Here is a 27,939-nt window from a genome sequence, read left to right as displayed (position 1 = left end):
AGTGCTCTTAACCACTTAGCCATCTCTCCAGCCCACCCCACCCCCACCTTTTTAAAAGATTTATTTCTTTATCATGTACACAGTGTTCTGCCTGCATGTACACCTGCAGGCCAGAAGAGGGCAGTAGATCTCATTATAGATGGTTGTGAGCCACCATGTGGTTGCTGGGAATTGAACTCAGGACCTTTGGAAGAGCAGCCAGTGCCCTTAACCACTGAGCCATCTCTCCAGCCTGATTTGTTTGTTCGTGAACCTCACAGGAATGGGCATACAGGAGCCCTCTCTCATGTCTGGGATTGTTCCCCCCACGTGTTGTTTATGACATTCATCCATGTTGTTGTGTGTACACACAGCTTCTCCACATGGCTGTATTGTAGTCCACTGGGCAGAAATTTGTTCACCTGCTTATGGTGTGGTTATGGGCACCAGGGCTGTTTCTGGTTATAGTAGCTTTGATGAGATGTAATCCATATAGGGGCTGGAGCTCAGTTGGAAGAGTGCTTGCCTGGTGTCACACACGCATGGTGACACACGCCTGCAATCCCAGCACTTAGGAGGCGGAGGAGAATAAGAAGTTGAAGAAAGCCTGCGGTGGCGGCGGCACACGGTCATCAGCCACACAGTGAAGTGAGTTTGAGGCCAGCCTGGGCTACATGAGACCCTGTTTCAAAAGGGGTAGGGGATTAGAGAAGTGGCTCAGCAGTTAAGAACACTGACTACTTTTTATTTATTTATTTATTTTGGTTTTTTGAGACAGGGTTTCTCTGTGTAGCCTTGGCCATCCTGGACTCACTTTGTAGACCAGGCTGGCCTCGAACTCACAGCGATCCGCCTGCCTCTGCCTCCCGAGTACTGGGATTAAAGGCGTGCGCCACCACCACTTGGCTGCACTGACTACTTTTGCAGAGAACCTGGCCTCAGTTCCCAGCACCCACATGGTAGCTTACAACTCTCTGAACTCCACTTCCAGGTTTTGTTTTGTTTTGTTTTTTATGGCTAGGACTCTCTTTTGGTCATCAAAGTTACTGCACCCAGAAGGCACAAATACATATGTACAGGCAAAACACACACACACACACACACACACACACACACACACACACACACTCACACACACACTCACACACACACACACAAATAAATTTTAAAAAATTTAAAAAATATTTAATTAATATAACTTTCATTATGGAATGAATATTTGCATCCTACCCTCAAATTCATATGCTGAAATCCTAAATTCCCATACGATGGTACCAGAAGGTGGGGCTTTGAGAGGCTGTAGGCGTGACACCCCCTTGTGTTAGTTGGGAATGGGATTACTGTATTTATTTGCTTCTTAGTTTGTTTTCTATCTTTTCTTAGTTTGTGGTTGTGGTTTTGAAATGGTGTCTCCTTATGTAACCCTAAAACTCACACTCCTCCAAGGAAGTGCTAGGATGTTTTTGTTTTTCAAGACAGGGTCTCTCTGTGTAGCCTCAGCTGTCCTGGACTCGCTCTGTAGACCAGGCTGGCCACGAACCCGCAGTGATCCACCTGCCTCTGCCTCCTGAGTGCTGGGATTAAAGGCGTGCGCCACCAGCACCTGGCGGAAGTGCTAGGATCACAGATGTGCACAATGAAGCCCGAACACTAGTGCTCCTTTAAGAAGATGCACAGGACCTTCTGCCCCACCCCCACCCCATGCCACACTACAACAGGAAATGGTCGTTTGTAAACCAGGAAGTGGGTCTTCCTCTAGGCCCTGTAGCTCACCCAGAGCTTGAATTTCTCAGCCCTCAGAAACAGCTGGGCACGATGGTACAAGCCTGGAACCTTAGCTTCCAGGAGATGGAGGCAGAAAAAAGGTAAGTGCAATGTCGTCAACTACGTAGGGAGTTTGAGGACAGCCGGGTTATAAAATACCCTGTCTCATCCGGGCGTGGTGGCGCCCTCCTGTAATCCCAGCGCTCGGGAGGCAGAGGCATGGGGGTCACTGTGAGTTTGAGGCCAGCCTGGTCTACAGAGTGAGTCCAGGACAGCCAAGGCTACACAGAGAAACCCTGTCTTGAAAATTAAAAATTAAAAAAAAAAGGGCTGGAGAGATGGCTCAGAGGTTAAGCGCACTGGCTGCTCTTCGAAAGGTCCTGAGTTCAATTCCCAGCAACCACATGGTGGCTCACAACCCAACTATAATGAGATCTGGTGCCCTCTTCTGGTGTGCATGCAGACAAAACATTGCGTATATGACAAATAAATAAAATATTAAAATAAATAAAATGTTAAAAAATAAAATAAATAATAAAAATAAATCATTAAGAGACCCTGTGTCAAATAGAGACTAGAAAGACAACTTAGCAGGTAAGAGCACTTGCTGCTCTTGGAGAGGGCTAGGGTTTCAACTCCCAGCACCCACGTGGTGGCTCGCAGCGGTCTGCAACTCCAGTTCCAGCGTGTCTGACGTCCGCTTCAGGCATCTGAGGGCAACAGGTGTGCACGTGAAGCACATATATGCATGCAAGCCAAACACTCACTCACATAATAAAATAAACGAACCTTTCAAAACTGTTAAGTACATTATATAATATATGAAAATGTCATAATGAAGACTATTATTTTGTGTAGCTAATATATGCGAATAGAAACACAAAGAAGGCCTGGGGAGATGGCTCAGAGGTTAAGAAATGAAAAAAACTGAAAAAAAGCACACTGCTTTGCCATGGCGGTTAGGTACAGCCACTCAAGGTAACCAAGACAGAAGTTTAGGAGCTGAAAGTGTTTCTACATGAACAATACTTGAAGGCTGAGGTTTTCACATTTTTCTTCTTTAAAAAAAAAAAAGAGGAGGGCAGGAGGGCGGCTGGAGAGATAGTTCAGTGGTTAAGAGCGCCACCTGCTCTTCCAGAAATCCTGAGTTCAATTCCCAGCAACCACATGGTGGCTCACAACCATCTGTAATGTGATATGGCGCCCTCTTCTGGCTTGCAAGAGTACATGCAAGCAGAGCACTGTATACATAATAATAAATAAATCTTAAAAAAAAAAAAGAGTCATGATTTGGGTGCCTTAAAAAAAAAAAACCACAAATCTTAAAAAAAAAAAAAGGGGGATTTATTATGTATACAGTAATTTGTCTGTATGTACACCTGCATGCCAGGAGAGGGCACTAGATCTCATAGATGGTTGAGAGCCACCATGTGGTTTCTGGAATTGAACTCAGGATCTTTTGGAAGAGCATCTGGTGCTTTTAACCTCTGAGCCGTCTCTCCAGCCCTGGTTTTAAAATTCTCTTGGTACTTCTGCAAATTGTCTCTGATCTGGTTAGATCCAGAGTCTGTTTATAGAGTACATACCAAGTTTATAGATAGTCTATCGTCTGAGTTGGCAATAAGACATGAAAAATGTCCACACTGACTGACTACTACTGAGTATGTCATGAGGAGTTTAGTGACTGTGTGTGTGATACAGTGGAACTCGGGGAACTGGTGAATGCAGTAAGATTGGCTAATGTTGCTGGACAAAGCAGTAAAAAAACAGAGAGACCTCAGAGATTTGAATTTCCAGCTCAAGCAATATATGAATCCCAGCAGTCAGGAGGCAGAGGCAGGAGAATCTAGCCTAGCCCACATAGGGAGTTCCAGGACAGCCAGAGCTACATAGAGAGACCCTGTTCCCCTCACCCGACAGAAACCGATTAAAGGCGTGTGCTACCACCACCCGGCCCTTTTTTTTTTTTAAGATTTTTTTTTTTAATTGTTTACACACAGTGTTCTGCCTGCATGTGCCAGAAGAGGGCACCAGATCTCAATCTAGATGGTTGTGAGCCACCATGTGGTGGCTGGGAATTGAACTCAGCATCTTTGGAAGAACAGACAGCTCTCTTAACCTCTGAGCCATCTCTCCAGCCCACCCTTTACCTTCTATACCCAGTCTCAAGGCATGCAGGGTCATGAGCACACTCACACTAGTTAATTAAATATTAAAAACAAGAGGGCGGTAGATGCGCACTGGAAACAGGGAGACACAAGAGGATCACGTGTTCAAACCCAGCGAGGGCTAGCAGTATGACCCAGTGTATTTGTTTGTTTATTGGAGACAGGATCTCTCTATGTAGTCCTAGCTGTTCTGGAACTGGATTTGTAAACCGGGCTGGCCTCAAACTCACAGAGATCCTCCTGCCTCTGCTTCCTAAGCGCTGGGAGTAAAGGCATGTGCACCACACCTGGGCCAAGACCCTGTTTAAAAAGAAAGAGCAACCAAGAAGAGACTTGATACCCTATGAGCATATACACGGGGAGGAGGTCTCCCTCAGGCACAGTCATAGGGGAGGGGAGTAAGGGGAAAATGGGAGGGAGGGAGGAATGGGAGGATACAAGGGATGGGATAACCATTGAGATGTAATATGAATAAATTAATAAAATAAAATTTAAAAAAATATTCAAAAAAAAAAAAAGAAAGGAAAAGAAAAAGAAAGAGCAATAGGAGGCATCTGTGAGCAGCTAGGAGTGCTGAGGGGACTCTTACCTACCGAGGGCAGACATTGCTAAAGGTGAAATTTGAACTCTAGGCCTTTGAGGGAGGGAGAACACGGGGTCCTCTGCTGAGATGGGAACACGCAGAAACACTCTGTAAGTTGGGGGCGCTGGGCTGCTAAACTGGGCCTCTTCCTGACCAGTGAGGGGCCAGGTCTTTCCACTTCCAGTGGGACTGACCTTTAATCGGACGTTTCAGTGCTGTGGCAAAAATACTGAGAGAAACAACTCCAGGAAAGAAAGATCCAAGAGCAGTTTCAGAGACGTAAGTCCATCAGAGTGGGCAGGTATGGAAGAACAGGGCAGCACACACCATGACAGCCAGGTCATGCACATGTGTACACATACCAAACACACACACACACATCATATACACACACGACATACCACACACACACATACCACACACACACACCACACACACCACACACACACCACACACACACATACACACCACACACCACACACATACACACACCACATACACACACACCACACACACCACACACACACACATACACACCACACACACACCACACACACACCACACACACACACCATACACACACACACACACACACACACACACACACACACACTCACACACTGCTGGCCTTGACCACCTGCTGTAATGGGTATTCTTCAGTCTTCTTTTTATTCCACGCAAGCTGTCAGTCTGTGGGATGGAGCTGCCCACTTAGGGTGGTGTTTCTCTACTTAGTTTGGCTTCCCTGTAACTAGACTTCAATGCCAGAAAGAGACAAAAGAGGCCCCACGAAGGCACAGCACAGTCCTGAGGAACCCCTGAGTGTGGATGAAACAGTGACCCACGGTGGAAAAGAGCAGGTCTGCCTTGGTTTAGGGAAGAGAGACCCACACGCATCAGGCCACTGGAATGTCAGTGTGCAGTAGTTATGCAGGTCCTTGTTTACCCACTCGGAGAGGCCGCAGAAGACATCCTGGGCTCCGCTGCTCTACGAGGGATAAGTCTGAGTACAGACTCACAGTCTGAAGAGCTCCAGTCACTGACTGGCCTAGGAAGGGTGAGCAGGAAGGCAGAACAGTGTAGACACAGGTCATTGTATTGGTTTGGGGTTTTTGTTGTTGTTGTTTTGTTTTTGTTTTTTTGAGACAGGGTTTCTCTGTGTAGCCTTGGCTGTCCTAGACTCGCTTTGTAGACCAGGCTGGCCTCAAACTCACAGTGATCCGCCTGCCTCTGCCTCCCGAGTGCTGGGATTAAAGGCATGTGCCACTACACGCCCAGCGACGCAGGTCATTGTAAAGGACAAGTAGGTGGGGAAAACAGTGTGGACTCTGGTCATTGTAAGGAAATCCCTGGCTGGGGGCCTCCGATCCTTCACCATAGAAGGATAAAACTATAATATCAGAATCTGGGCCACTTTGGGTAACTCGTGCTTGTTCAAGAGCAATGCCTCAAGGGCAACTGGGCTATGCTCCTGAACATTCCGTGCCCTGTGGCCTTGAACAGACAATCATACGGCCTGAACTTTATCCTTTAGGCACAGTAGGTAGCAGCTGTGCAAAGGATGGGATTTCTCTCGGGCAACAGGTTTTGTGGCAGCAATAATTAGAAACACCTCATGTGGGTGGGGTAAGGTGACACAAAATTTTAATCAGTCAGGAGGCTAAGGCATGGGTGTCATAACAAGTTTGAGTCCAGCCTGGGCTACAAATGAGAACATGCCTCAGAAAACAAACAAAAGGTACTGGAGAGATGGCTCAGTGGCTAAGAGAACTGTCTGATCTTCCAAAGGACCTGGGTTCAATTCCCAGCTCCCACATGACAGCTTATAATTGTCTGTAATTCCAGTTCCAAGGGATCTGACACCTTCACACCAATACACATAAAATAAAATTAAATAAATAAATAATTTATTTATTTATTTATTTTTTGAGACAGGATTTCTCTGTGTAGCCTTGACTGTCCTGGACTCGCTTTATAGACCAGGCTGGCCTCAAATTCACAGCCATCCACCTGCCTCTGCCTCCAAAGTGTTGGCATTAAAGGTGTACGCCACCACCACCCAGCTGAGCAGTTTCTTTTCTCAGCCCAAGACATCTTGTCTCTACTTGGGGCAACACTGAACAGTACTGCTATAAACATGTACAGTATCCATGTGGATCTGCACATGTGTCTTAAGTGCTCCTGTGTGCACACTGTAGTCCCACAGCTAAAACGTGTACTACAAAGACTGAAGAAGGCTTGCCTGTCCTTATGTGGCTCAATGTGAAGTTCAACTGGCAGACCAAGGAGGAACATGCCGAGCGCATTGCTGTCTGAGAGGCCGTCTGAGGTAATGCCCGCGGGAGGTGTGGAAGCTCATGCGAGTGGTCTGTCCTGGGGCGAGGACTGGTACTGCAGTGTGTGAGGAGGGGACAGGAGCACAAGGTGCCCTTCCCTGCCACCTCTTCTTTCTCCCTGGCCCGCATGCCTTCTCTTTCCACCCCTCCTCCCCAGCAAAAGAACACAGCGCAGAAATGGGGCTAGGAGAGGTCTGGGAGGAAAGGCAGGTGGTGGGGGTGGAGCCAGCACCTCAGAGGCTGGAGGAGCTGCGGAGGGTAGGAAGGCCTTTCTGGGACAAACCTGTGTACTGTTGGGGTGAGTGGACTTGGGGGGCTCAGAGGATGGGTGGAGACTCAGGGCACTGCCCTAAAGAGGCATTGTCTGGAGGGAAGAGTTGTTCCTGTCAGCAAGGCACTTGTGGAGCCTAGAAACAGATGTGCAGGGAAGGGCTACCTACTGGTTCCAGGCAGTGGGAGAGCTGGTTCAGCGCTGGCCTTTCATAGTCTGGTTGTCTTTACATCGGTGAGTCCTGTGCTCTTTCTTTTTTGTTTTGTTTTGTTTCGAGTTTTTTAAAAAATTGATTTATTCAGATTACATCTCAGTTGTTATCCCCTCACTTGTATCCTCCTGTTCCTCCCTCCCTCTCTCCCTCTTTCACCCTATTCCCCCCTCCTAGGCCTGTGACAGAAAAGTCCTGGGCCCTTTGGCTCCATGGCTGTCCTAGACTCTTTTTGTAGACCAGGCTGGCCTTGAACTCACAGCAATCTGCCTGCCTCTGCCTCCCAAGTGCTGGATTGAGAGGCATGTGCCACCACACCCGGCTCCTTTTTTTGCTCTCTTTAGACTCTCTAACTTGTCCCTTTGTTCCCAAAGCCTTCCTAAAGACATGGTGAGGGCCAGGTGCGATTGTCACTCCTGTTCTGGAATGTTCTGCACAATTACCTCTCTTTCTTACCCGACCGGAAGGCAGGCCCTCATCCTGCCACTATGGTTTGTTCATGAGGAGATGTTTGTCGGATGTGGGGGTGTTTGAAGGGAAGAAATCAAAGCACTGTTAGCTGTGTGGAGTCTCGCTGGGCTCAGAATGTTCCGTCCTCCCGGCAGCAGTAGTCCTGCAATCGCAGTGGCACAAAACAGCATCAGACACATTCAGGGGACCTTCCTTGTATAGAATGGAAAGGGACATCCTCTGCTGTGCCTTCCTTGACGTTCTGAGCCTAAAGACTTAGGCCCCAACATTTGTAGCAGCCTGGGCCGGTTCTGGTCTAGACTGGCTCTCTGGGTGCTTCTGTCTGTCTTCTTCAGGCACGGCTCATTCAGGGTAGGCTTTAAGCCCAGCTCTCAGGAGGCAGAGACAGGGGGATCTCTACGAATTTGAGGCCAGACCACCCCAACAACAGCAAAGAGAACTCCAACAGAAGTAACCACCCAGGACGAGGATGAGGGCTGCAGCGCAGTGGAGGAGTGTGTGCTTAGCTTGTGTGAGGCCCCGAAGGAGGACACAGCATGATGGCCATTCAAGCCATGGTGAATAACCTCAGATTTGATTTTCTTTGTTTTTTGTTTTGTTGTTTTGAGACAGAGTCTCTCTGTGTAGCCCTGGCTGTACTCCCTCTGCAGACCAGGCTATTCTGATCTCACAAAGGTCAGCCTGCGTCTGCCTTCATAATAAGTGGGCTACCACGCCCAGCTTTAGATTTGCTCTTAATTTTTTTTTAACCCCCAAACAGACATATTATCTTTTTTTTAAAATTTATTATGTATACAGCATTCTGCCTGCAGGCCAGAAGAGATGGTTGTGAGCCACCATGTGGTTGCCAGGAATTGAACTCATGACCTTCAGAAGAGCAGTCAGTGCTCTTAACCTCTGAGCCGTCTCTCCAGCCCCCAGACATATTATCTTTTTCTTTCTTTTCTTTTCTTTTTTGGCCTTGTTTTTGCTTTTGTTTTCGAGACAGGGTTCTCTGTGTAACAGCTCTGACTGTCCTTAAACTCGCTTTGTAGACCAGGCTGGCCTCGAACTCACAGCAATCCGCCTGCCTATGCCTCCTGAGTGCTGGGATTAAAGGTGTACACATGCCCAGCTTCCATATTATCTTTTTCTTCAATAATTTAGCCATCTCTTTTCTTTATATGCTAAAAGGAAGGTAGAGACCCCATTCCAAGTCTCCATAGAGCATTCTAGAAAAAAAGGAAGGAAGAACAGAAGACAGACAGACTCAGATCCAAATTGGGTCTTGGGGAAGATCCTGCTGAGGCACCATAGCCACATGTAACAGAAACTTCAGTGTGGAGCAGGTCAGGGCATCTCCCCTAAGAAGGGATAAATTGCTCCCCCAAGATGGATGAACTGCTGCCCGTTGGTGCTGGATATCTGTGGCTTGGTTCCTAGGCAGGAAAAGCACCAGAACATTTCCCCAATATTTGAATAGCACTTTGTCGTGCTCTCTCTGTGCCTCTCGGGGCCTCCTGTTTGTTTTTTTGGTTTTTGTTTTTATTTGTTTATTTATTTATTTATTTATTGGTTTTTTTTGAGACAGGGTTTCTCTGTGTAGCCTTGGCTGTCCTGGACTTGCTTTGTAGACCAGGCTGGCCTCCAACTCATAGCAATCCACCTGCCTCTGCCTCCTGAGTGCTGGGATTAAAGGTGTGTGCCACCACACCCAGTGGGGTCTCCTGTCTTTAAAGGAAGTGGCTTTCACTGAGGGATCTTCCTGGAGTCCTTGATCAGTGTCAGATCTGAGGACTGAGGACAAAGGAATGGCTGTAGGTGAGCGTCAGATAGAGGCTGACCACAATCCCCACAGGGAAGCAGGAGCAGCGATGGCTGATCTTTTAAGAGTCAAGTTTTCGGGCCGGCGGTGGTGGCACACGCCTTTAATCCCAGCACTTGGGAGGCAGAGGCAGGCGGATCGCTGTGAGTTCAAGGCCAGCCTGGTCTACAAAGTGAGTCTAGGACAGCCAAGGCTACACAGAAAGACCCTGTCACGAAAAACAAAAAAAAGAAAAAAAAAGAGTCAAGTTTTCAGTTTGGTCTGAGCCAGGTGGAGAGGAGGCATTAGGGGTTAGGGCTTTTCATACTAGGTCCCCTTCTCCCTCACACAGGCCTGAGTTTCAAGGTCAGGAGACCAGCCACGGCAGCCCAGGAGAGAGTTTAAAGCCCACGGGACACTTTCGAGAGAATGAATCATGGCTCCTACCGCTGTGGCTCTGTGCTTTCATTTCCTCGCTTTATAGAGTTAGGCAAGAGGCTAACAGCAGGGTTTGCTGCCAAGGAGAAAGGATAGGACTTAAGACATGAGGCTTTAGCTGGGCGTGGTGGCGCACGTCTTCAATCCCAGCGCTCGGGGAGGCAGAGGCAGGAAGATCTCTGTGGGTTCGAGACCAGCCTGGTCTACAAAGTGAGTCTCTGTCTCAAAAAAAACACCAAAAAGAAAAGAAAAAGAAATGGGAGCTTGGAAAAGCAGCCGTGGCACCAAGCACATGGCAGGCCGTCCTACAGTCCTCAGAGTCTGTAAACTGAGCCTACTGTAAGCAATAAGGAAAAGGTTCCCTTACTTTTCCCCTCAGATACGGAGCACGACCATCTAGGAGAGCTGGTAGGGACACAGCCAACAGAGGGCAGCACCTTCAGTAGCCTGGGGGATGTGTGTGGTGACAGGTATGTGGTGACAGGAGTGGGTGTAGGGACAGCAGCTGGGTGGCTACGCCTGTCTCTGTGTCTGGAGTTCAAACCTGGGCACTTTCCTCAGACTGGCCTGAGTGCCTGGCCTCGCTCCTGAGTGTTAACCAGCCTCAGCCTCTCAGACAGGAAGCTAAAAGCGGAGGAGTTAGGGAAGGAATGCTGGGTCTCCTTCAGCACAGTTCCCTCCTCCCGTCTCACAGGCCACACACGCGGGAGCCCCAACTCTGTTCTATTCTCCGCCCTGACCCTGACTTTGTTTTCTGGCATGGAGTGTGGAAGGCTGGCTTCTGAGGTCAGGACCGAGGATTTATCAAGAGATTCGCTGATGAAGCAGCAGAGATAAGTCAGCAGATAAACTGGACACGCCCTATCCAGGGAGGAAACTTCACCAGGGTGCTTCTTCTTCTCCTTCTTCTTCTTCTTCTTCTTCTTCTTCTTCTTCTTCTCCTCCTCCTCCTCCTCCTCCTCCTCCTCCTCCTCCTTCTTTTGAGACAGGGTTTCTCTGTGTAGCCCTTGCTGTCCTGGACTCACTTTGTAGACCAGGCTGGCCTCGAACTCCCAGCGGTCTCCCTGCCTCTGCCTCCCGAGTGCTGGGACTAAAGGCTGCGCCACCATCACCAGGCTCCACCATGGTGCTTCCTTAACAGCACGTCTCAGAGTAACCAACAGGACTTACCAGGGTCCCGCCAAGGCGTGTGGGCTCCTTCAAACTCCCCTAAGGATGTGTGTGCTTAGATGCCCCCAGGAACTTCATAGCAGCCGGAGGCACAAACGCTTGAATGTCCTCACGGGATCATGGTTCAGAAACTGAAGCTATGACCAGAAGTGGACACTAGGAACAGCATGGAGGCTCACAGATAGACCGTCCTGGGGACAAACCATTCTTCTTCCCTCCCACCAGCTTCTCTGGCTGCCTCAAAACCAACTGAAACTCCTAACATGGCCGTGGACCCTAGGCAAATATGGAGAAAGGCCAAGCGTGGAGGCCGCGATGGAGCCAGGCTTTGGATGAACGGGCTTTGGAACGCTTGGGTCTGCGTTTCACCCCTTGGCCTTTCATGCTTCGCTCTTGGCTGGAACATACCAGAATGAACAAATCTGACCTCTGGGGTCAGGGACGTCTCCCTGGGGGGGGGGGGGAGAAGCAAACAATGTGTAAGCCCCCAGCAATCTGCAGCTGCTAGATGCTGGGGAGGCCTAAGATGCAGGAGACAATGCTGAAAGAGGCTGGCCACGAGGGGGCCTGCACAGGAAGTGGTAGGGGGCCTGCACAGGAAGTGGTAGGGGGCCTTCTGAACAGGACGTTTAGGTAGATTCAAGTGTCCTGTGGTCTTTGGGCACACCTGGAGAGTTAGTATGGACCAGAGAGATGGGGTGGGGCAGAGTTGTGGTGTGAGGTTGACGCTGCTCATATGTCATGAGGGGCCATTCGTCATAGAAGGTCCGCTAAGGGTCCCCAGGGAGGCAGAACGGACAGAGGGTGTGGGTAGTGTGTGCAGCTTTGTTACTAAGACCGGGTTCCACAAGTAGCAGGTGAGAGGCCAGGAATACTGGGGTACGAGCTCCAGCTGGTGCTGAGGTCCAAGGCAGTCCTACTTGGACAGCAGGAGGAGGAGCATATTTACACTTAGGAACCCCACATTCCAGTCAGACCCTCAATGGCGCCCAGGAGACCCAGCCTCCTCAGAGGTATCTGCTTCCTGACTAGATGAGAGATTTCATCTAGAAACATTTCAGACACTCCAAGAACAAGTGACAGGCTGTCTGAAGTCCTGAGGGCCTGTCACTCTGACATAACATTAACCATCCCACTGGGCGGTGGTGGTACAAATGCCTTTAATATCAGCACTCAGGAGGCAGAGACAGGCAGATCTCTGTGAGTTTGGGGCCATCCCGGGCTACAGAATGAGTTCCAGGACAGCCAGGGCCACACAGAGAAACCCTAAGTTGAAGAGACAAGAAGAACTTGTAGTGATATTTTTTAGAATTCTGGAATTTTGGTTTCTTTAAAAAAAAACAAACACAGATTTCCCCCCCAAGACAGGGTTCCTCTGTGTAGCCTTGGCTGTCCTGGACTCACTCTGTAGACCAGGTTGGCCTCGAACTCACAGAGATCCACTTGTCCCTGCCTCCTGAGAAACACAGAAATATAAGACTGCTTTTGTTTCAATCAACTTCAAGTTTGGACTGTCTGCCACAGCTGGCTATGATTTGCCTTGTGCACTAGCGGAATCGCGGGTCCGCCAGCTGCAGATAATTTCTATGATTGTGTGATGTTTAGAATTCTGAGAACTTTTCAGAGGGTACATAAATGCTAGAGCCCCATAGGCGTGGTTGGTGGTGGTTTAAGGCGGTTGGTTGTAGTTTGCTAATGGCCATGGTCAAAGAAGAGAAAAAGGTAAGCAATTAGATTCAGAGATTTTCCTAATTCCTCTCTTCCCTCCATCCTTGTTTCTCTCCTATCTAGTGTTAGGGGGTGAAACTGGGAAGATGGAGGTGGGGGGGAGAAGAACCCACAAAGTAGCAAAGGCCAGCCACAAGAACCATCCCATGGTGAGGAGATGCTTTAGAGGCCCTGGGGAAGCTGGAGCTTGATGGAGGAGAGAAGGCCACGACGATACAGGGTGGGAGGGGGGATGGATTGAGTTGAAAGTTCTCTCTATCTGCCGGGTGGTGGTGGCGCACGCCTTTAATCCCAGCACTTGGGAGGCAGAGGCAGGTGGATCACTGTGAGTTCCAAGTCAGCCTGGTCTACAAAGCGAAGCCAGGAGGGCCAAGGCTACACAGAGAAACCCTGTCTCGACAAAAAAAAAAAAAAAAAAAAAAATCAAAGATAAAACAGAGACTCTCCCGGTGGTGGTAGGGCTTTGAGACAGCTCTGAGCTTCCCCTTGCCTCTGACCTTGAGCCCTGCTGTCTCCATCCAACAGGCCATGTGGGCCCTCTCTCACTCAAGCAGGTAGTAAGCCTCCTGCAGCCTCATCCCCAGAGGATCTGGGGTTTTAGTACTGATGCTGGGGCCACTTGCTGTGGCCATTTCTGAGGTGCTCCTGATTTAGTGATGTGCTGAGATGTCTCTCTGGGGACTTTCAGAAGGACCAGTGAGCTTCCCTGGGGTACCAGCAGAGACATGAGGGCCAAGGGCCGGCAAGGGTTCCTAGCCCAATTGTTGGGGTGCCTTCCCAGTTCCTTACCGTGCAAGGAGAAGGACCCCCAAGGGAGAAGCAAGGTGCTTGGAGATTTCACCTGACAACCCCTAAATGAACTAGGGATTCAGCAGGAGGCATCTGGGACCCCCAAAGCTACTCAAATGTGGTCTAGATCCGTTTGCTGGGCCCTTATCCTGCACCCTTTACTTCCTCCAGGACAGGGGCTCTCGCAGCCTCTTCTCCCTGGTCCTGGTCCACCCCTGTACCCATCAGAGTAGAGTCTCCTGTTGGTCTTTACCAGCCTGCACTGGGTGGCCAAGGGAGAAGTGATTGGCTCCAGAGAGAGAACAGGGTGTGGTTTGTCCCTGTCCGTGTCCCATGACCCCGATTCTGGCTCTCAGGCTCCTCCACAGTGTCTGGCCCCTTCTGCAGCTTGAGGTCTGAATGCCTTATGGCATCAATAGATAAGCAAGTTGCCCTCATCCATGTATGGGATGACAGGCGCTCTGGGAGGGAAGAGCTTACATTCGATAACACAGCCAGGCCAGGGGATGGGCCAGAGCAGGAGCAGAGGCCGCACCGGTGGAGCCTGGCTTTTCCTCACATCTTCCAAAGCCCACCAAGGAAGCTCTGCCACCACAGAATCTTAAAGCCGCAGTGCAGCCCTGCCTCCAGCTCACCGCAAGTCACCAGACCCTCCCACGGTGTCGAAAGGCCTGTAGTGCTGCCAGAGGACATTCCAACGTGAGGCTGCTTTTGTTTCCCCTTACAGTGAGGGTGGAAAGAAGTCAAGCCTCCTCGTTGGAACAGAGGGTCCAGGGGCTCCCGAGGTTGGCCCTAGCAGGACTGATCCATTCCTAGGCTGAGGAACTGGACGTCCCGGCTGGACCATTCTTTAGTGAGAAGGGAAGTGATAAGGGGGTCAGAAGATGGAGGAAAACATGTGCCTCAAAATCCCAAGGCCGCCTCAGGACTCTGAGTCCAACACAACAAACCCAACAGTGTGTCTACACCCTGAGACTACAGGCGAGAGTGTCTGGCTTCCTAACTCAACTCGATGCCGGTGCTGTGACCTCTGAGGTGGAAAGCTCAGGTTACTGCCTGTTGCCCCAAAGGCTTGGTCATTCTACAGACTTTCAACCCAGAGACCCTGACCCCACCGGATGCTCCGAGTTACTGAGGGCTTGCGTGTCTTTCGGAGACGAGGAACAGCTGACATGTGTGAGGCATTAGTCCTGTCTGCTCTCCTTGGCACACTGTGGAGCCCTAGGGAGTTTCCCTTTTAAAGAAGTGGCCCTTCGAAGCTCAGGAGGACTCGGGAGCAGGCTGCCTGTCTCTCTGGGTTTCACTCGAAGGGCTGAAGCCACATCTGTACCCCCTGACCTGCGTGTGCTTGTGGTGAGTGTTGGGGTGCTGGGAAGTAGAGCTGGGTGGAGGCCAAGTGATAATGAGGTACAGGAAGTCCTTTCCATTTCTGGGTAGAAAACATCGTTTGAGCGGCGAGGGGGGGGGGACTTATAGATAGTAAGCAATGTGTATGTTGAGAATGACATCACGCGACATCTTGAACGAAGAGGGTCTGCAAGGCGAGAGCTTTCAGATGATGGACAGAGGGCTTTCATCAGCCCAGGCAGAGTATGGTGTCCGGGACGGGGAGGATGAAGCTAAAAGCGGGACTTTTTTTTTTCCTTTTTTTTTTTTTAATGCAGCAAGGGCATGTGAAGTTGGGGTGATGACCAAAGATGAGAAAGATGACCTTGTGGGGGCAGCTAACAGGACTCCCGGGCCACGGGCAGGATGAGGAGAGAGCTGAAGAAGTCACCAACCCGAGGGTGGGCTGGAGGGGAGGAAAGCAAGAGCCATTCAGGTGGCCTGAGGGCATCTCTCTTCACAGAGGTCAGCCAGGTATGCAGCTGGGAGATAGGCTGGTCTGCTGAGCCACCTGTGACCCAGTGACAGCATCTCGGGGAGAGGGCATGGGGGGAGGCATAGGGCTAGACGCCACGTGAGTCACCGCTCCACATGCAGCTTTCCAGGAAGCTTTTTTGGGGGGACCCTAGGTCCGAGAATCCACAGGAAGTCAGGTAAAGCTGAAGGCAGCACTCAGGGGTACCCGAGTGGCTGGGTGCATGCACCCTGGGCCACAGGTAAGTGTGGCAGGGGCTGCATGCAGAGTGTGTGAGCTGAGAGATGGTAGGCTTCTGTGGGTACACATATAGCTTTGTAGAGTGGTTTAGGCATCTGAGTATCTGTTTGCTAAATATGTATAAAATGTTTTCACACATGCCGGGCGTGGTGGTGCACGCCTTTAATCCCAGCACTCGGGAGGGAGGCAGAGGCAGGCGGATCGCTGTGAGTTTGAGGCCAGCCTGGTCTACAAAGTGAGTCCAGGACAGCCAAGGCTACACAGAGAGACCCTGTCTCGAAAAACCAAAAAAAAAAAAATGTTTTCACACATATTCTGAGGCATGTCCACACATCTGACCTGCTTGTTTGGGGGTATGCCCAAGTGTTTCTGTCTATGGTGATCTGTGCAAATGTGTAGGACCTGACACATCTGTGTTTGCACGGATCCCTTTGCACAGAAGGTAGCATTCGGATATGGGTATGTGTGTCCACACATGTCTACTGCAGATGGCATTTATGAGGGAGTATACTTGGAACATGTATATGTTACATGCACATGGAGGTTGTCTGTGTTTTTGCTGGGTGGGGGTGTCACCCATGTGATTCAGACGTCTCAGTGTTCGGATGCGCCCTGTGACCTGTGTTTACGGAGAGCATGCAGCCACAGATCTGAGATCCCCGTGCTGCTGTGCAGTTCTCTCTAGTGCCCCATGGCAGGGGCAGGGGCATATGAACCCCTTTGAGTCTCACATTACAAGGGAAATGTGGAGGCAGCTTCCTAAGGTCCCACATCATAACTTGGCTTGGTACAAAGATCTGTGATAAGCTTTGGCTGCTAATTCATCCTGGGGCCCTTCGGGTCAGAACTTGTTAACTCCGGGGTCATCGGAGTGCCCCAGCTCAGGGCGGCACATTTTCTGGCTTGGGAAATGGCTTACTGATCCACTGTTGCTCTCTCTCTATGGCATCCTGTCTGACTCTGGTTGGAACCGCATAGAGGTGTTTAGGTATTGTATGTTTCTTCTTACTGTGTTCCTCTGCTTTGGGTAAGTAAGCACGCTTTTCCAATAAATACCACAGTCCTGAACACAGAAGACAGGGCGAGATTAAGAGCCAACTGTCACTTTGAAAGCAACACTTGAGGCAAGGTTTGAGTGGGGATTTCCTGAGAAGTCAGGCAGAAAGCAGTGTCTGAAACACACACACACACACACACATACACACACACACAGCACGCGCATGCACGCACACACAGCTACACACACAGACGAAATAAATTAAAATGTAAAAAGCAGCCAGGTGCAGTGGCACACACCTGTAATCCCAGCACCCATGAGGCAGAGGCAGGCGGATCTCTGTGGGTTTGAGGCCAGCCTGGTCTACAAAGTGAGTCCAGGACAGCCAGGGCTACACAGAGAAGCCCTGTCTCCAAAAACCAAAGCAAACAAACAAACCAAAATGTAAAAAGAAAAAGAGCTGGATGACCTAAGAAGCCGCTTGGCCTGCTGCTGTCTATACGTCAGGGCTGTCAGCTAGCCCTTCAGTGGAGCTGTTCAATGTCACATGGTGACAAGTGTTTGCGAAGGGACTGTCAGGGGAGCCGCCCAGGCCAGCAGATGTTGCAGAGAGCTGGAGTTGAAGTTGGTTGACATTGGATTTTGGAAATGTCCAGGATGAGATGAGAGAGAAAAAGGGAAGAGACAGAAAGAGACAGAGACAGAGAGACCCAGAAAAAGAGACACAGAGAGAAAACACACAGAGGGAGAAAGAGAACTGGGCTGGAGAGATGGTTGGTTCAGTGGTTAAGAGCCCTGTCTGCTCTTCCAAGGTCCTGAGTTCAATTCCCAGCAACCACGTGGTGGCTCACAACCACCTATACTGAGATCTGATGCCCTCTTCTGGTGTGCAAGCTCACATGTAGGCAGAACACTGTATAAATAATAAATAAATAAATCTTTGGGGGTGGGGGGAAAAAGAACTATAACCCAGTCAAAGCAGGAAAACAATAAGAGACACCCTTGAGACAGAAATCTTCCAGAACCAGGACAGCTTTTCTCAACAATGCTTTCGATTCACTTTAAGAATGCTGCTGTTAGCTGGGCACGCCTTTAATCCCAGCACTGTTGAGGCAGAGGCAGACGCCTCTGTGAGTTCAAGGCCACCTTGGTCTACAAAGCAAGTCCAAGACACACAGAGAACACAAATACCACAGAGAAACCTTGTCTCGAAACCTTTAATCCCAGCACTTCAGAGGGCAGAGGCAGGTGGATCGCTCTGAGTTCGAGGCCAACCTGGTCTACAAAGTGAGTCTAGGACAGCCAAGGATACACAGAGAAACCCTGTCTCAAACAAAACAAAACAAAACAAAACAAACCCTGTGAGAATCCCACACAGCACAGCCCACTTTGCCGTTGCTCTAGCCTTAAACATCAAGTAGGGAGCAACGGGATTGTTAGCTGGTCATGGAATGCTGTCAGTGAAACGGAAGGTCCAGAACACAGGAAAACAGAGGCTGGAGCTCATGCAGCAGCAAACCAAGAAACTCAGTTCACTACAGAGGGCCATGGCTTTCATAACCAGAGCAGGATGCCAAGGGGAAGAACAAGAAGGCAGTCTTGGGAAGTTGAATGTATAATTTCTGAAATAAAACATGAAGACAAAGAGAGGAAGTCACTCAGCTGGGCGTGGTGGCGCATGCCTTCAATCCCAGCATTCGGGAGGCAGAAGCAGCCTTGAGGAAGTCACTCAAGGATCAAGGGCACAGAAGAAGTCACACACACACACACACACACACACACACACACACACACACACACCCCTGAAACAAGGCGAGGCATCGTGGGGGTGATCTTAGTAAGAGTACTAAAAGCTCAAGGCCAGCCAAGGCACTACCTCAAAATGAAAAGGAGGGTGTGGGGAGACAGTTCAGGAGGGAAACTAGTAGTCACACAGCCTGAGTGCCTGAGTTTGACCCTTAGCACCCGTGTAAGAGCGTGTGCGTGAGAAGCTCAGACAGGCAGCTCACCGGCCGGCCTAGCCCAATGAATAGGTAAAACCCTGGTCCCAAAGGAAGAGACATCCTGTCTCCAAACCCTTGAGCCTGAGGAACACCACCAACAGTCGGCCTCGGGCTTAGTGTGCACACATTCCAGAAACAAAATGGTCTAGCCTGGTGGGCTACTCCACATGTATACACAATGTATCCCCGCACATACAAGTACACACCTACCCTCACATACACACACCCACAAGAGAATTGGAAAAGAGGGCCTGGATGGGCAGTGGGGCAAATAAGGATAAAACATAACATATGTGTGTATGAAAATGTCTATAAAGTGAGGAGCCAGACATGTACCTCGGCTGGGAGGGTCCTTTCTGAGCATCCATGAAGCTCCAGGGCTCTATTCCCAGTGCCACATATGACCAGGTGTGTTGACACACACCTGTAATCAAACACAGGCACAGCAGAAGGCTGGAAGACCATAAATTCAAGGTCACTCTCAACTAATAATTTGGAGGATACATGAGACCTTGTCTTTAAAAAAACAAAACCAAGGGCCTGGTGCGGTGGCACATGCCTTTAATCCCAGCACTTGGTAGGCAGAGGCAGGCGGATTACTTTGAGTTCAAGTAAGTTTAGGACAGCCAAGGCTACATAGAGAAATCTTGTCTTGAAAAACCAAAAAACCAACTAAACAAAAACAAAAACAAAAAACCCTCAAAGTGAAGCATGTCATTCATTGACAAAGCACAGAACCATCAATAAAGAAAAAGCATGCCCTCTGCAAAGGACTGGGATAATACAATACTATATTACTATTATTATTAATTTTTTTTGGCTTTTTGAGACAAGGTTTCTCTGTGTAGCCTTGGCTGTCCTGGACTCGCTTTGTAGACCAGGCTGGCCTCGAACTCACAGTGATCCACCTGCCTCTGCCTCCCGAGTGCTGGGATTAAAGGCGTGCGCCACCACGCCCGGCTATATTATTTACATATCAGCCTACCCGACATTTCTGAGCCATGACTTCAAGTTCATGGGGAAACGGTTTACAGCCCAGACCTGCAAATCCAAACAAAACTGTTGGCCTGGTGTGAAAGCTAAATCGACATACGACAGGCTTGCCAAAGCTCAGAAATGTTGTCTCTCGACACCCACTGCCAGCGAAAGTTGTGAGGACTCCTTCTAATCAAGTGAGAGGCAAAGCCAAGAGGAACAGTGAGAGCACAGATAGCAGAAAGGAGCTTAGCTCCCAGCTGGCAGCCAGGGATCCCAGAGGAGGCGCAGTCCGTGAGAGCGTCTCAGGGGAGAGCAGGCTGTAGTATCAGGAGCCTGGAAGACTGTGAGAATGTCCCATTGGCACCCAGCGGGAGAATGTGAGGCAGGCAGAAGTTCAGAACAAACAGCAAGACACATGGGTTTGTTTGGTTTGGTTTGGTTTTTTGGTTATTCCAGACAGGGTTTCTCTGTGTAGCCTTGGCTGTCCTGGACTAGCTTTGTGGACCAGGCTGGCCTTGAACTCATAGCGATCCGCCTACCTCTGAGGTGTGCATTCTCTCTCTTCTTCTTCTTTTTTTTTTTTTAAGATTTATTTATTATTTACACAGTATTCAGTTCACACATGTGCCTGCCCATCACAAGAAGGCACCAGACCACATTACAGGTGGATGTAAGCTACCATGTGGTTGCTGGGAATTGAACTCGGGACCTTCGGAAGAGCAGACAGTGCTCTTAACCTCTAAGCTATCTCTCCAGCCCCGAAGGTGTGCATTCTCATACTTACTGCATGGGTCTGTCCACCCCTCCCTACTGCTTCCAGCACCAAAGCAGTGTCTGGGCCATTCTGGAAATGCTGTCTGAGCTCTGGGTCTCTGTGCCTGGGAGCATCTCTGTCTATGCTTCCCCAGGAAGGGCTGAACTATCTGCTTAGACCTGCTTGGCTCCAGATTATATACTTCTTCCTATGTGTGAACTTAAATTTATTCAAATTTGTTGTTACTGAGACAGGGTCTCTTGTTACCAAACTGACCTTCAACTCTTTTGCTTTGATTTTTTTTGGGGGGGGTTTTTTTGAGACAGGGTTTCTCTGTGTAGCCCTGGCTGTCCAGGAACTTGCTCTGTAGACCAGGCTGGCCTCAAACTCAGAGATCCACCTGCCTTTGCCTCTCAGGTGCTAGGATTAAAGGTGTGTGTACCAACACTGCCCAGTTTGGCCTTGAATTCTTAGCCTCTTACCCCCATAGCCCAAGTGCCAAGATTATACAAATACATTACTACACCTAGCATAGATTTTGTTGTTGTTTGTATTTTTTAAATGTGTATTGGTGTTTTGCCTGCGTATATGTCTGTGTGAGGGTGTCAGATCTTGGAGTTACAAAAGACAGTTGTGAGCTTCCATATGGGTACTGGGAATTGAACCCAGGTCCTTTAGAAGAGCAGTCAGTGGTCTTAAGTGCTGAGTCATCTCTCCAGCCCCACATGGATTGTTAAAGACTACTGTTAAGGGGCTGGAGAGATGGCCTAGAGGTTTAGAGCACTGTCTGCTCTTCCAGAGGCCCTGAGTTCAATTCCCAGCAACCACATGGTGGCTCACAACCATCTATAATGGGATCTGATGCCCTCTTCTGGCCTGCAGGTGTACATGCAGACAGAGCACAGTATACATAATAATAAATAAATATAGCCGGGCGTGGTGGCGCCTGCTTTTAATCCCAGCACTAGGGAGGCAGAGGCAGGTGGATTGCTGTCTACAAAATAAGTCCAGGACAGACAAGGCTACACAGAGAAATTCTGTCTCAAAAACCCAAACCAAACCAAACCAAATCAAAACAAACAAACAAACAAATAAACAAAAACCACAAAGACATGATCACATTGCAAACCCAGGGGTGTGTAGAAGATGTCAGAATAGGAGGCCTCCATGCCCCTACGGCTCAAGGGCCTGAGGGTGAACTAAGATGACCCAGATCCCACAGAGGTCCATGGGTCATGGCACTTTTTGTACAGGGTTCTGGTCCTCAGGATTTGTGCACAGAGACAGTGGGAGCTGTGAAGGTGGCAGGGATGTGGCTCCTCTCTGATGAGACGCACTGACAGCCGCCACCTGACCTGGGCTCCCCAGCAACCATTTGAGGTGCTATCAACAGGAGGGAAAGGGAGGCTCAGGGGCCCAGGCACCTGCTAAGGAAATATAGCTGACTTTCTTCTCAGGTTTAGGGGTGGGGTGGGGGAAGACAGGCCTTGGTGCCTGGAGGTGGGTAGGCACCCTATTGGATACTGCAGTCTTGGCCTGGCAGAATTCAGGCACTCACAGTGAACTTACAATGGGCCCCCAAAGGCCAGGCCTGAGTAAAGGTAGCCTCCGGGAGCAGCTGTGCCAGCAAGCCAGAGGAGAAGCCCCTTCCCAGTGGCTCTCAGGGTCTGGAATCCTCTCCCCAGTCAATGCAGCAACGCCCAGGACGGGATCATCTTTGCTACCTACCCTGAAAGGCAATGGGGTGGTTACTCATAGAATATTGGCAGTTGTAAACAGGACTCACAGTCTTAATTACCTGGACCAAAGGCCTCTGTCCTTTCTCCTGACAGGCACAGCAACTCCCTCGGGTCCTTAGACACTCTTTTTTTTTTTTCCTCCCTGTGCATAGGCCAGCACAGAGGTGCCAAGGCAGCTCTGGAAGCAGATCACTGGGAACTTTGGAATGTGTCTGTCTAGGAAACAAATGTTGATCCTCTGGTGGCTCTGGCCTCTGCTGGCCATCTGTGCTTCAGACTTATTCCGGGACACAGCAGAGAGAATCATGAGGGACACTCCGGTCATTGATGGGTGAGTGGATGCTTCTACACCTCTGCTGGGTGCTCACTTCCCCGCTGTACCATGGTTCTTGTCTTCCTCTGGCCTCAGTTTCTCTGTGGAGTCTTAGGACATGAAAAAGGCTCTGTAGAGGGACGGGAAAGGAGTTAGTGTTCCAGCACCAGCTCCCAGGCCTCTGGGAGCCCAGGGTTTGCTTGGGTCTAGGGGATTCTGAGGTCTCCCACCTCTCTAGTCAGATGTCAGAGGGAGGGAAACCCCCTACCTGAATCTCAGCTGAAAAGTTGAGGTGATGATGGCTTTGCCCCAAGAAGGTCCCCTTCTGGCTGTCATCCGTCTCGCTACCCAGTGCCTCTCTTGTTTCTTTGTGGAGGTCACGGTGAGTGTGGAGGTGCCGCAAATGTTCATCCCAAACTGGCCCCCTTCCCCCTGACACCACTAGAATACTTGAAGACCTCTTGCCTTACCACTCAGTGGCCGAAGCATGGTCACTCTACTTCTGGCTATTGCTTCCGCTTCCTCCTGCTGGCCAATCACTTGCCCATTGGGCTGTTATGAAAGCCTCTGGTGGACCTTGCACCAGCACACTTGATCCCCGAAACGCACACAGACTAGAACTGCAGTTTGGCCTGGCAGAGATGGCTCTGTTCCCTCAGGAGACGGGAGTCTGGTGGTCCCGTTTTGTCTTCCCATGGAGGGTGGAGAGAGATGAGGAAAGAGGTGGGCAGAGTAGCTCTAAGGAGAGCGAGGGGCTCCTGAGCTATCTAGGGCACCCCCCCCTCAAGTGTTTCACCCCTCCCCAGCACCTACAATGGGGAGGAGCTTCCTAGATAGGCTGTCAGTGTCCTCAGGCAAAAGTCCCTTCCCTGGAGCCTGCCTAGCCCTGCCTCAGGGAGCTGGCAAGGCCGCCTCGACTGGCCCCTGCCCATTCATTTATCCACTCATTAAGTGTATCATGATCAGCTGGGCTTGGTGGCGCACACCTTTAATCCCAGCACTCGGGAGGCAGAGGCGGGCGGATCGCTGTGAGTTCGAGGCCAGCCTGGTCTACAAAGTGAGCCTAGGACAGCCAAGGCTACACAGAGAAACCCTGTCTCAAAAAAAAAAAAAGTGTATCATGATCAGTCTGTGCTGAGTGCAAAGGGTGAGGTAAGAGGGGGGTGACAGCTCAGCCCATTCCCCCAAGCCTCTTCTGGGAAGGACAGGCTCATTGCCAGAGACTGAACCTTGTAACCCTTTGCTGAGGGAATAACTGCGCACCCGCCCTAGGGAGGGGCATGTTCCCTAAGCTTTCCAAAGGAGCTTCCTGCATTGAATAGCTTCAGAAAAGCCATTCCTGGGAGTGGATGGGGTCAGGGTGAAGGAGGACTGGCAGGTGACAGGTGGCCCAGCACATGGACTCAACAAACCCGAGTCAACTATCCCTGGGTGAGGATGGGTGTAGCTGCTTCCGCTGCCCTTGGGAGGCTGAGGCTAAAGGCTCATTGAAGGCTTAAGGCCAGCCTGGATCCCATAATGACCTCATGTCCTTTGGAGTCAGAGATGCACTGGCCAACCATGAGCCGGGGATTGCTATGAGAGACGCCTCACTCCCCAGAAGCGAAGGCCAGGTTACTCCCTCCAAGTCACGGCTTTCCCTGCAAGGGACAAATTCAATCTCTGAACTGAAAAATGTCATATTCCGTTATGGTGCCTGTCATGGTTCCCTGGCCCAGCCCCAGGAGATTTGGCAGCCTGTCCTTTCCTCCTGCCTGGTGGTGGGGTTGGGCATGAGAAGGCCAGGCTAGCCGAGCTCCGCTCTGTGTGCCGGGTGCGCTCAAGTTAGAGGCAGTCCATCTCTGAGGCCGGCACGTTAGTCTTGAGCTGTGGAATTTTGAACCAGCCTGCAAGCCAGCTGGTTCGGGGCCTCCAGACCCAAGCAGACTTCCCAGTCCATTTTGGACCCCTCCCTGGTTCCTCCCCAGGCACAACGACTTGCCTTGGCAACTGCTGACTCTGTTCAACAATAAACTACGGGACCAGAAGGCCAACTTGAACACACTGAATGAAACACACACCAACATCCCCAAGCTGAAGGCTGGCTTTGTGGGGGGCCAGGTACATCCTCTGGCCTCCCCCATTTGCTCTTTACATCCCTGTGGGACTGGTTAAGTATGGCCTACCCTAGTTGAGGCATGCCTCCTGGGCCCCAGGGGGATTCTAAAACAAGAGAACAGACCCACGTGTACACCATGGTGGGCTCAGTGGTCTGACAAATCAACTATTCCCCTCGGCCCCCAGTTCTGGTCTGCATACATGCCGTGTGACACCCAAAACAAAGATGCTGTGAAAAGAACATTGGAACAGATGGATGTCATACACCGAATGTGCCAACTCTATCCCGAGACCTTCCTGTGTGTCACCACCAGTTCAGGTAGTGTCCCACCAAGGCCTTCACATCCTCCTGCCAGGGTTGGCTTTGAGTAGGGGGCGGGACTTTGAATCCGGAACGTCCAGTGCCAACACTCTCTCTTGTTTTCTGGAGATATCTCACGGGCTTTCCAGAATGGGAAAGTGGCCAGTCTGATTGGTGTGGAAGGGGGCCACTTGATTGACAGCAGCCTCGGTGTCCTGCGGGCACTCTACCATCTGGGCATGCGGTACCTGACCCTCACCCACAACTGCAACACACCCTGGTAAGGGGTCCCCGGGAAGACCCTGGGATGTGATCAGAAAAGGAAACCACATGGCCTCTGTCATGCCCCAGAACCCTGGCCTCTCCTGAGCTCCAGGCCAGGCCTTGTTAGCTGGGCAGGTGGGAATGGGCCGAGGCTACTGTGCTGCTCCTGAGACCCACGTGTGTCTTTCTTCAGGGCAGATAACTGGCTGGTGGACAAAGGAGAGGACAAGGCTGAGAGCCAAGGACTGTCAGACTTTGGGACGGTAAGGGGGAAGGATCACAGTCCCCAAAGGACAGGACAGAGGGCTAGGAGGGTTTCCAGTACAAAGTGTCATACCTCAGTGGACTTTGGTGCCCTCGCGGGTACCACAACCTCCAGCCACTAAAGGCTTCATTAACACCTAGTGCTGCCTCTCCCCGTGCCTCAAGTTTGGAATGTCTGGGAAGTGTATCCAATTTCACCCCTCCCCCACCCCCCAGCGTGTGGTGAAGGAGCTCAACCGCCTGGGCGTCATGATTGATTTATCCCACGTGTCTGTGGCCACTATGAAGGCTGCTCTGAAGTTTTCCACGGCCCCGGTCATCTTCAGTCACTCCTCTGCCTTCAGCCTGTGTCCACACAGGCGGAACGTACCTGACGACATACTGCAGCTCGTGGTAAGGGGCGGAGGAGTGACGGGGAGCCCTTTGCCTCCTGTGGGTCCCTCTCCAACGTTCACCTCCAACCCCTCTCTGAGCAGAAGACCACGAAGAGTCTGGTGATGGTAAACTTCTACAGCGAGTTTGTATCCTGCTCAACGGATGCCACCTTGTCCCAAGTGGCTGGTAAGTGGGCATGACCACACAGTGGCCAAGTAGGGGAGGGCCACTTAGGGCTTAGGGCTCACAGCTGCTAACTCCCTACAGATCACCTGGACTACATCAAGAAGGTGGCAGGCCCTGAGTCTGTGGGCCTTGGAGGAGATTTTGATGGTGTTACCAAGTAAGAGTGACATCTTGTCCTATTTGTGCGTCCTGATGGGCCAGGGGAGGGAAAGTGTGTCCTGAGTCCAGTGCAGGGCATTTTGCTGCAAGCCTGCTCTTTTGGCCTTCATCTGCATGGAGAGTGCCCCATCTACAAAGCCTGGTCCTCTTGGTCTTGGCACAGGCTGCCTGTGGGCCTGGAGGATGTCTCTAAGTACCCAGATCTGATAGCGGAGCTTCTCAGGAGGAACTGGACGGAGGCCGAGGTCAAAGGCGTCCTAGCTCAAAACCTGCTGCGGGTCTTCTCTGCTGTGGAACTGGTGAGGAGAGAGGGGCCACCTGGGTTTCCTGTCTTCCCCCGACCCACGAGGTGGGCTGCCTAACATGGGTCTGTCTCCAGGTAAGCAATAGCATGCAAGCTCCTGAGGAAGACTCTATCTCCCTGGACAAGCTGGATGGCTCCTGCAGGACACACCATGGCTACTCACAGGCCCCCAGCATTCACTTCCAGACAGGGGCCCTGCTGACCTCCCTAGCCTCCCTGTTCCTCAGTCTGCATCTTCTGTGACATCCTAAGGACCAGAACCTCCTTCCATGCTCCCGGAGCTCAGGGAAGACTGGACAAGCCCAGACTCTCTGTTGTCATATAAAACCACACCCTCTCCCCAACAAGCAGTGGGCCTCCCTGGGGACAGCTCAAGACACAGGCATGCAATAAATGTGACACCCCTGTGGGCACTCAGTAGGTTTGCTGTCAGTGTCTTGGCCCCGGAAGGTTCTCTGACCATCAAGAGGACAGATTCTGTGACATGGGACACGGGAGTGAGTACATGAGTTCTTGGAGAAGACTAGGAGGAACGCAGAGGTCTGCCAAAGGTCTTGCGTGAGCATCGGCTAGTTTAAAAATATCAGGGTTCAGGTTCCAGTGGCTTCCTTCCCCCATCACTGTGCATGTACCACATGTTATGAGTCCTACACACACATGTACATGTGCACACAGCTCACGCACATACACACTCAGATGCACATATACATCATACATGGGTACATGTACTCTGACTCACACCATACAAGAGTCACACATAGACCCCTGTGTATCTGGGTTCTGCAGTGCTGGGAAGGGACCCAGGAAATCTGAATTTGGTCTAGCCTTAAAGGGTGGGATCCCGATGGGATGGGTACCAGGGCTGTCACACAGCTAACAGCAGGTCTTTCCAGATTCACAGGGCAGAGGCAGTACCATGTGTTACCTAGCATGGCTGCCGATGTGAGGTGAGCATCAGGCCTTGCAATGAGGACATTCAAGGATGAGCCTTGTGAGCAAACCTGAGAGGGGCAGCATGGAACAATCCTGCTGAATGGCCAGTGACTCCTTTCTAGTCCATGATGCTGGGATCCTCCTCATGGACATGGGCAAGGTGCCCCACCCCACAAAAGGGTGAAGAGAGCACTGTCTGAGCAGCTGAATCCTCATGGCCATATATTTCTTTCAGCTCTACTTTCCCTGAACGAAGACCAGGTATGTGCTAACCACAGGCCATGCAGATTGGCCATAGGGCCATCCACCTGGTATTTGTTTTTTCTTTTTTCTTTCTTTCTTTTTTTTTTTGGTTTTTCGAGACAGGGTTTCTCTGTGTAGCCTTGGCCATCCTGGACTCACTTTGTAGACCAGGCTGGCCTCGAACTCACAGCGATCCGCCTGCCTCTGCCTCCCGAGTGAAGATTTACTTATTTATTT

At 50.6% G+C, this 27,939-nt stretch overlaps 1 protein-coding gene across 3 annotated transcripts; it reads left to right on the top strand.

Moving 5' to 3' along the window:
- The first annotated feature begins 1,705 nt into the window (after positions 1–1,705).
- DPEP1 (dipeptidase 1) lies at positions 1,706–26,948 on the top strand. Of its 3 annotated transcripts, none has more exons than XM_084757858.1 (12): positions 1,706–1,844; positions 6,693–6,823; positions 22,416–22,594; positions 24,544–24,676; positions 24,860–24,992; positions 25,104–25,254; positions 25,432–25,501; positions 25,719–25,895; positions 25,979–26,063; positions 26,145–26,220; positions 26,386–26,521; positions 26,602–26,948. In XM_084757858.1, the coding sequence occupies exons 2-12, from the start codon at positions 6,788–6,790 to the stop codon at positions 26,767–26,769; spliced, it is 1,344 nt and encodes a 447-aa protein (XP_084613984.1). In that variant the 5' UTR covers positions 1,706–1,844; positions 6,693–6,787; the 3' UTR covers positions 26,770–26,948. The 3 variants fall into 3 exon arrangements, with proteins under 3 accessions (XP_084613984.1, XP_084613985.1, XP_084613986.1); XM_084757859.1 differs by having other exon boundaries at positions 1,711–1,844; positions 26,446–26,521; XM_084757860.1 differs by lacking the exons at positions 1,706–1,844; positions 6,693–6,823 and adding an exon at positions 14,425–15,044.
- Positions 26,949–27,939: the final 991 nt, after the last annotated feature.

This window comes from Acomys minous (assembly GCF_964271855.1).
Source record: "Acomys minous genome assembly, chromosome: 14".
In the NCBI taxonomy this organism is placed as follows: Eukaryota; Metazoa; Chordata; class Mammalia; order Rodentia; family Muridae; genus Acomys; species Acomys minous.
This window is presented reverse-complemented; position numbering and strand designations above follow the sequence as displayed.

What these genes read in the sequence shown, in the direction of transcription:
- DPEP1 (XM_084757858.1), top strand. Translation starts at nt 6,788, where the DNA reads ATGCCGAGCGCATTGCTGTCTGAGAGGCCGTCTGAG. An exon ending in GACTGTCAGACTTTGGGACG is followed by an intron (nt 25,502 to 25,718) that starts GTAAGGGGGAAG and finishes CCCACCCCCCAG; the next exon opens with CGTGTGGTGAAGGAGCTCAA. An exon ending in TCTTCTCTGCTGTGGAACTG is followed by an intron (nt 26,522 to 26,601) that starts GTGAGGAGAGAG and finishes GTCTGTCTCCAG; the next exon opens with GTAAGCAATAGCATGCAAGC.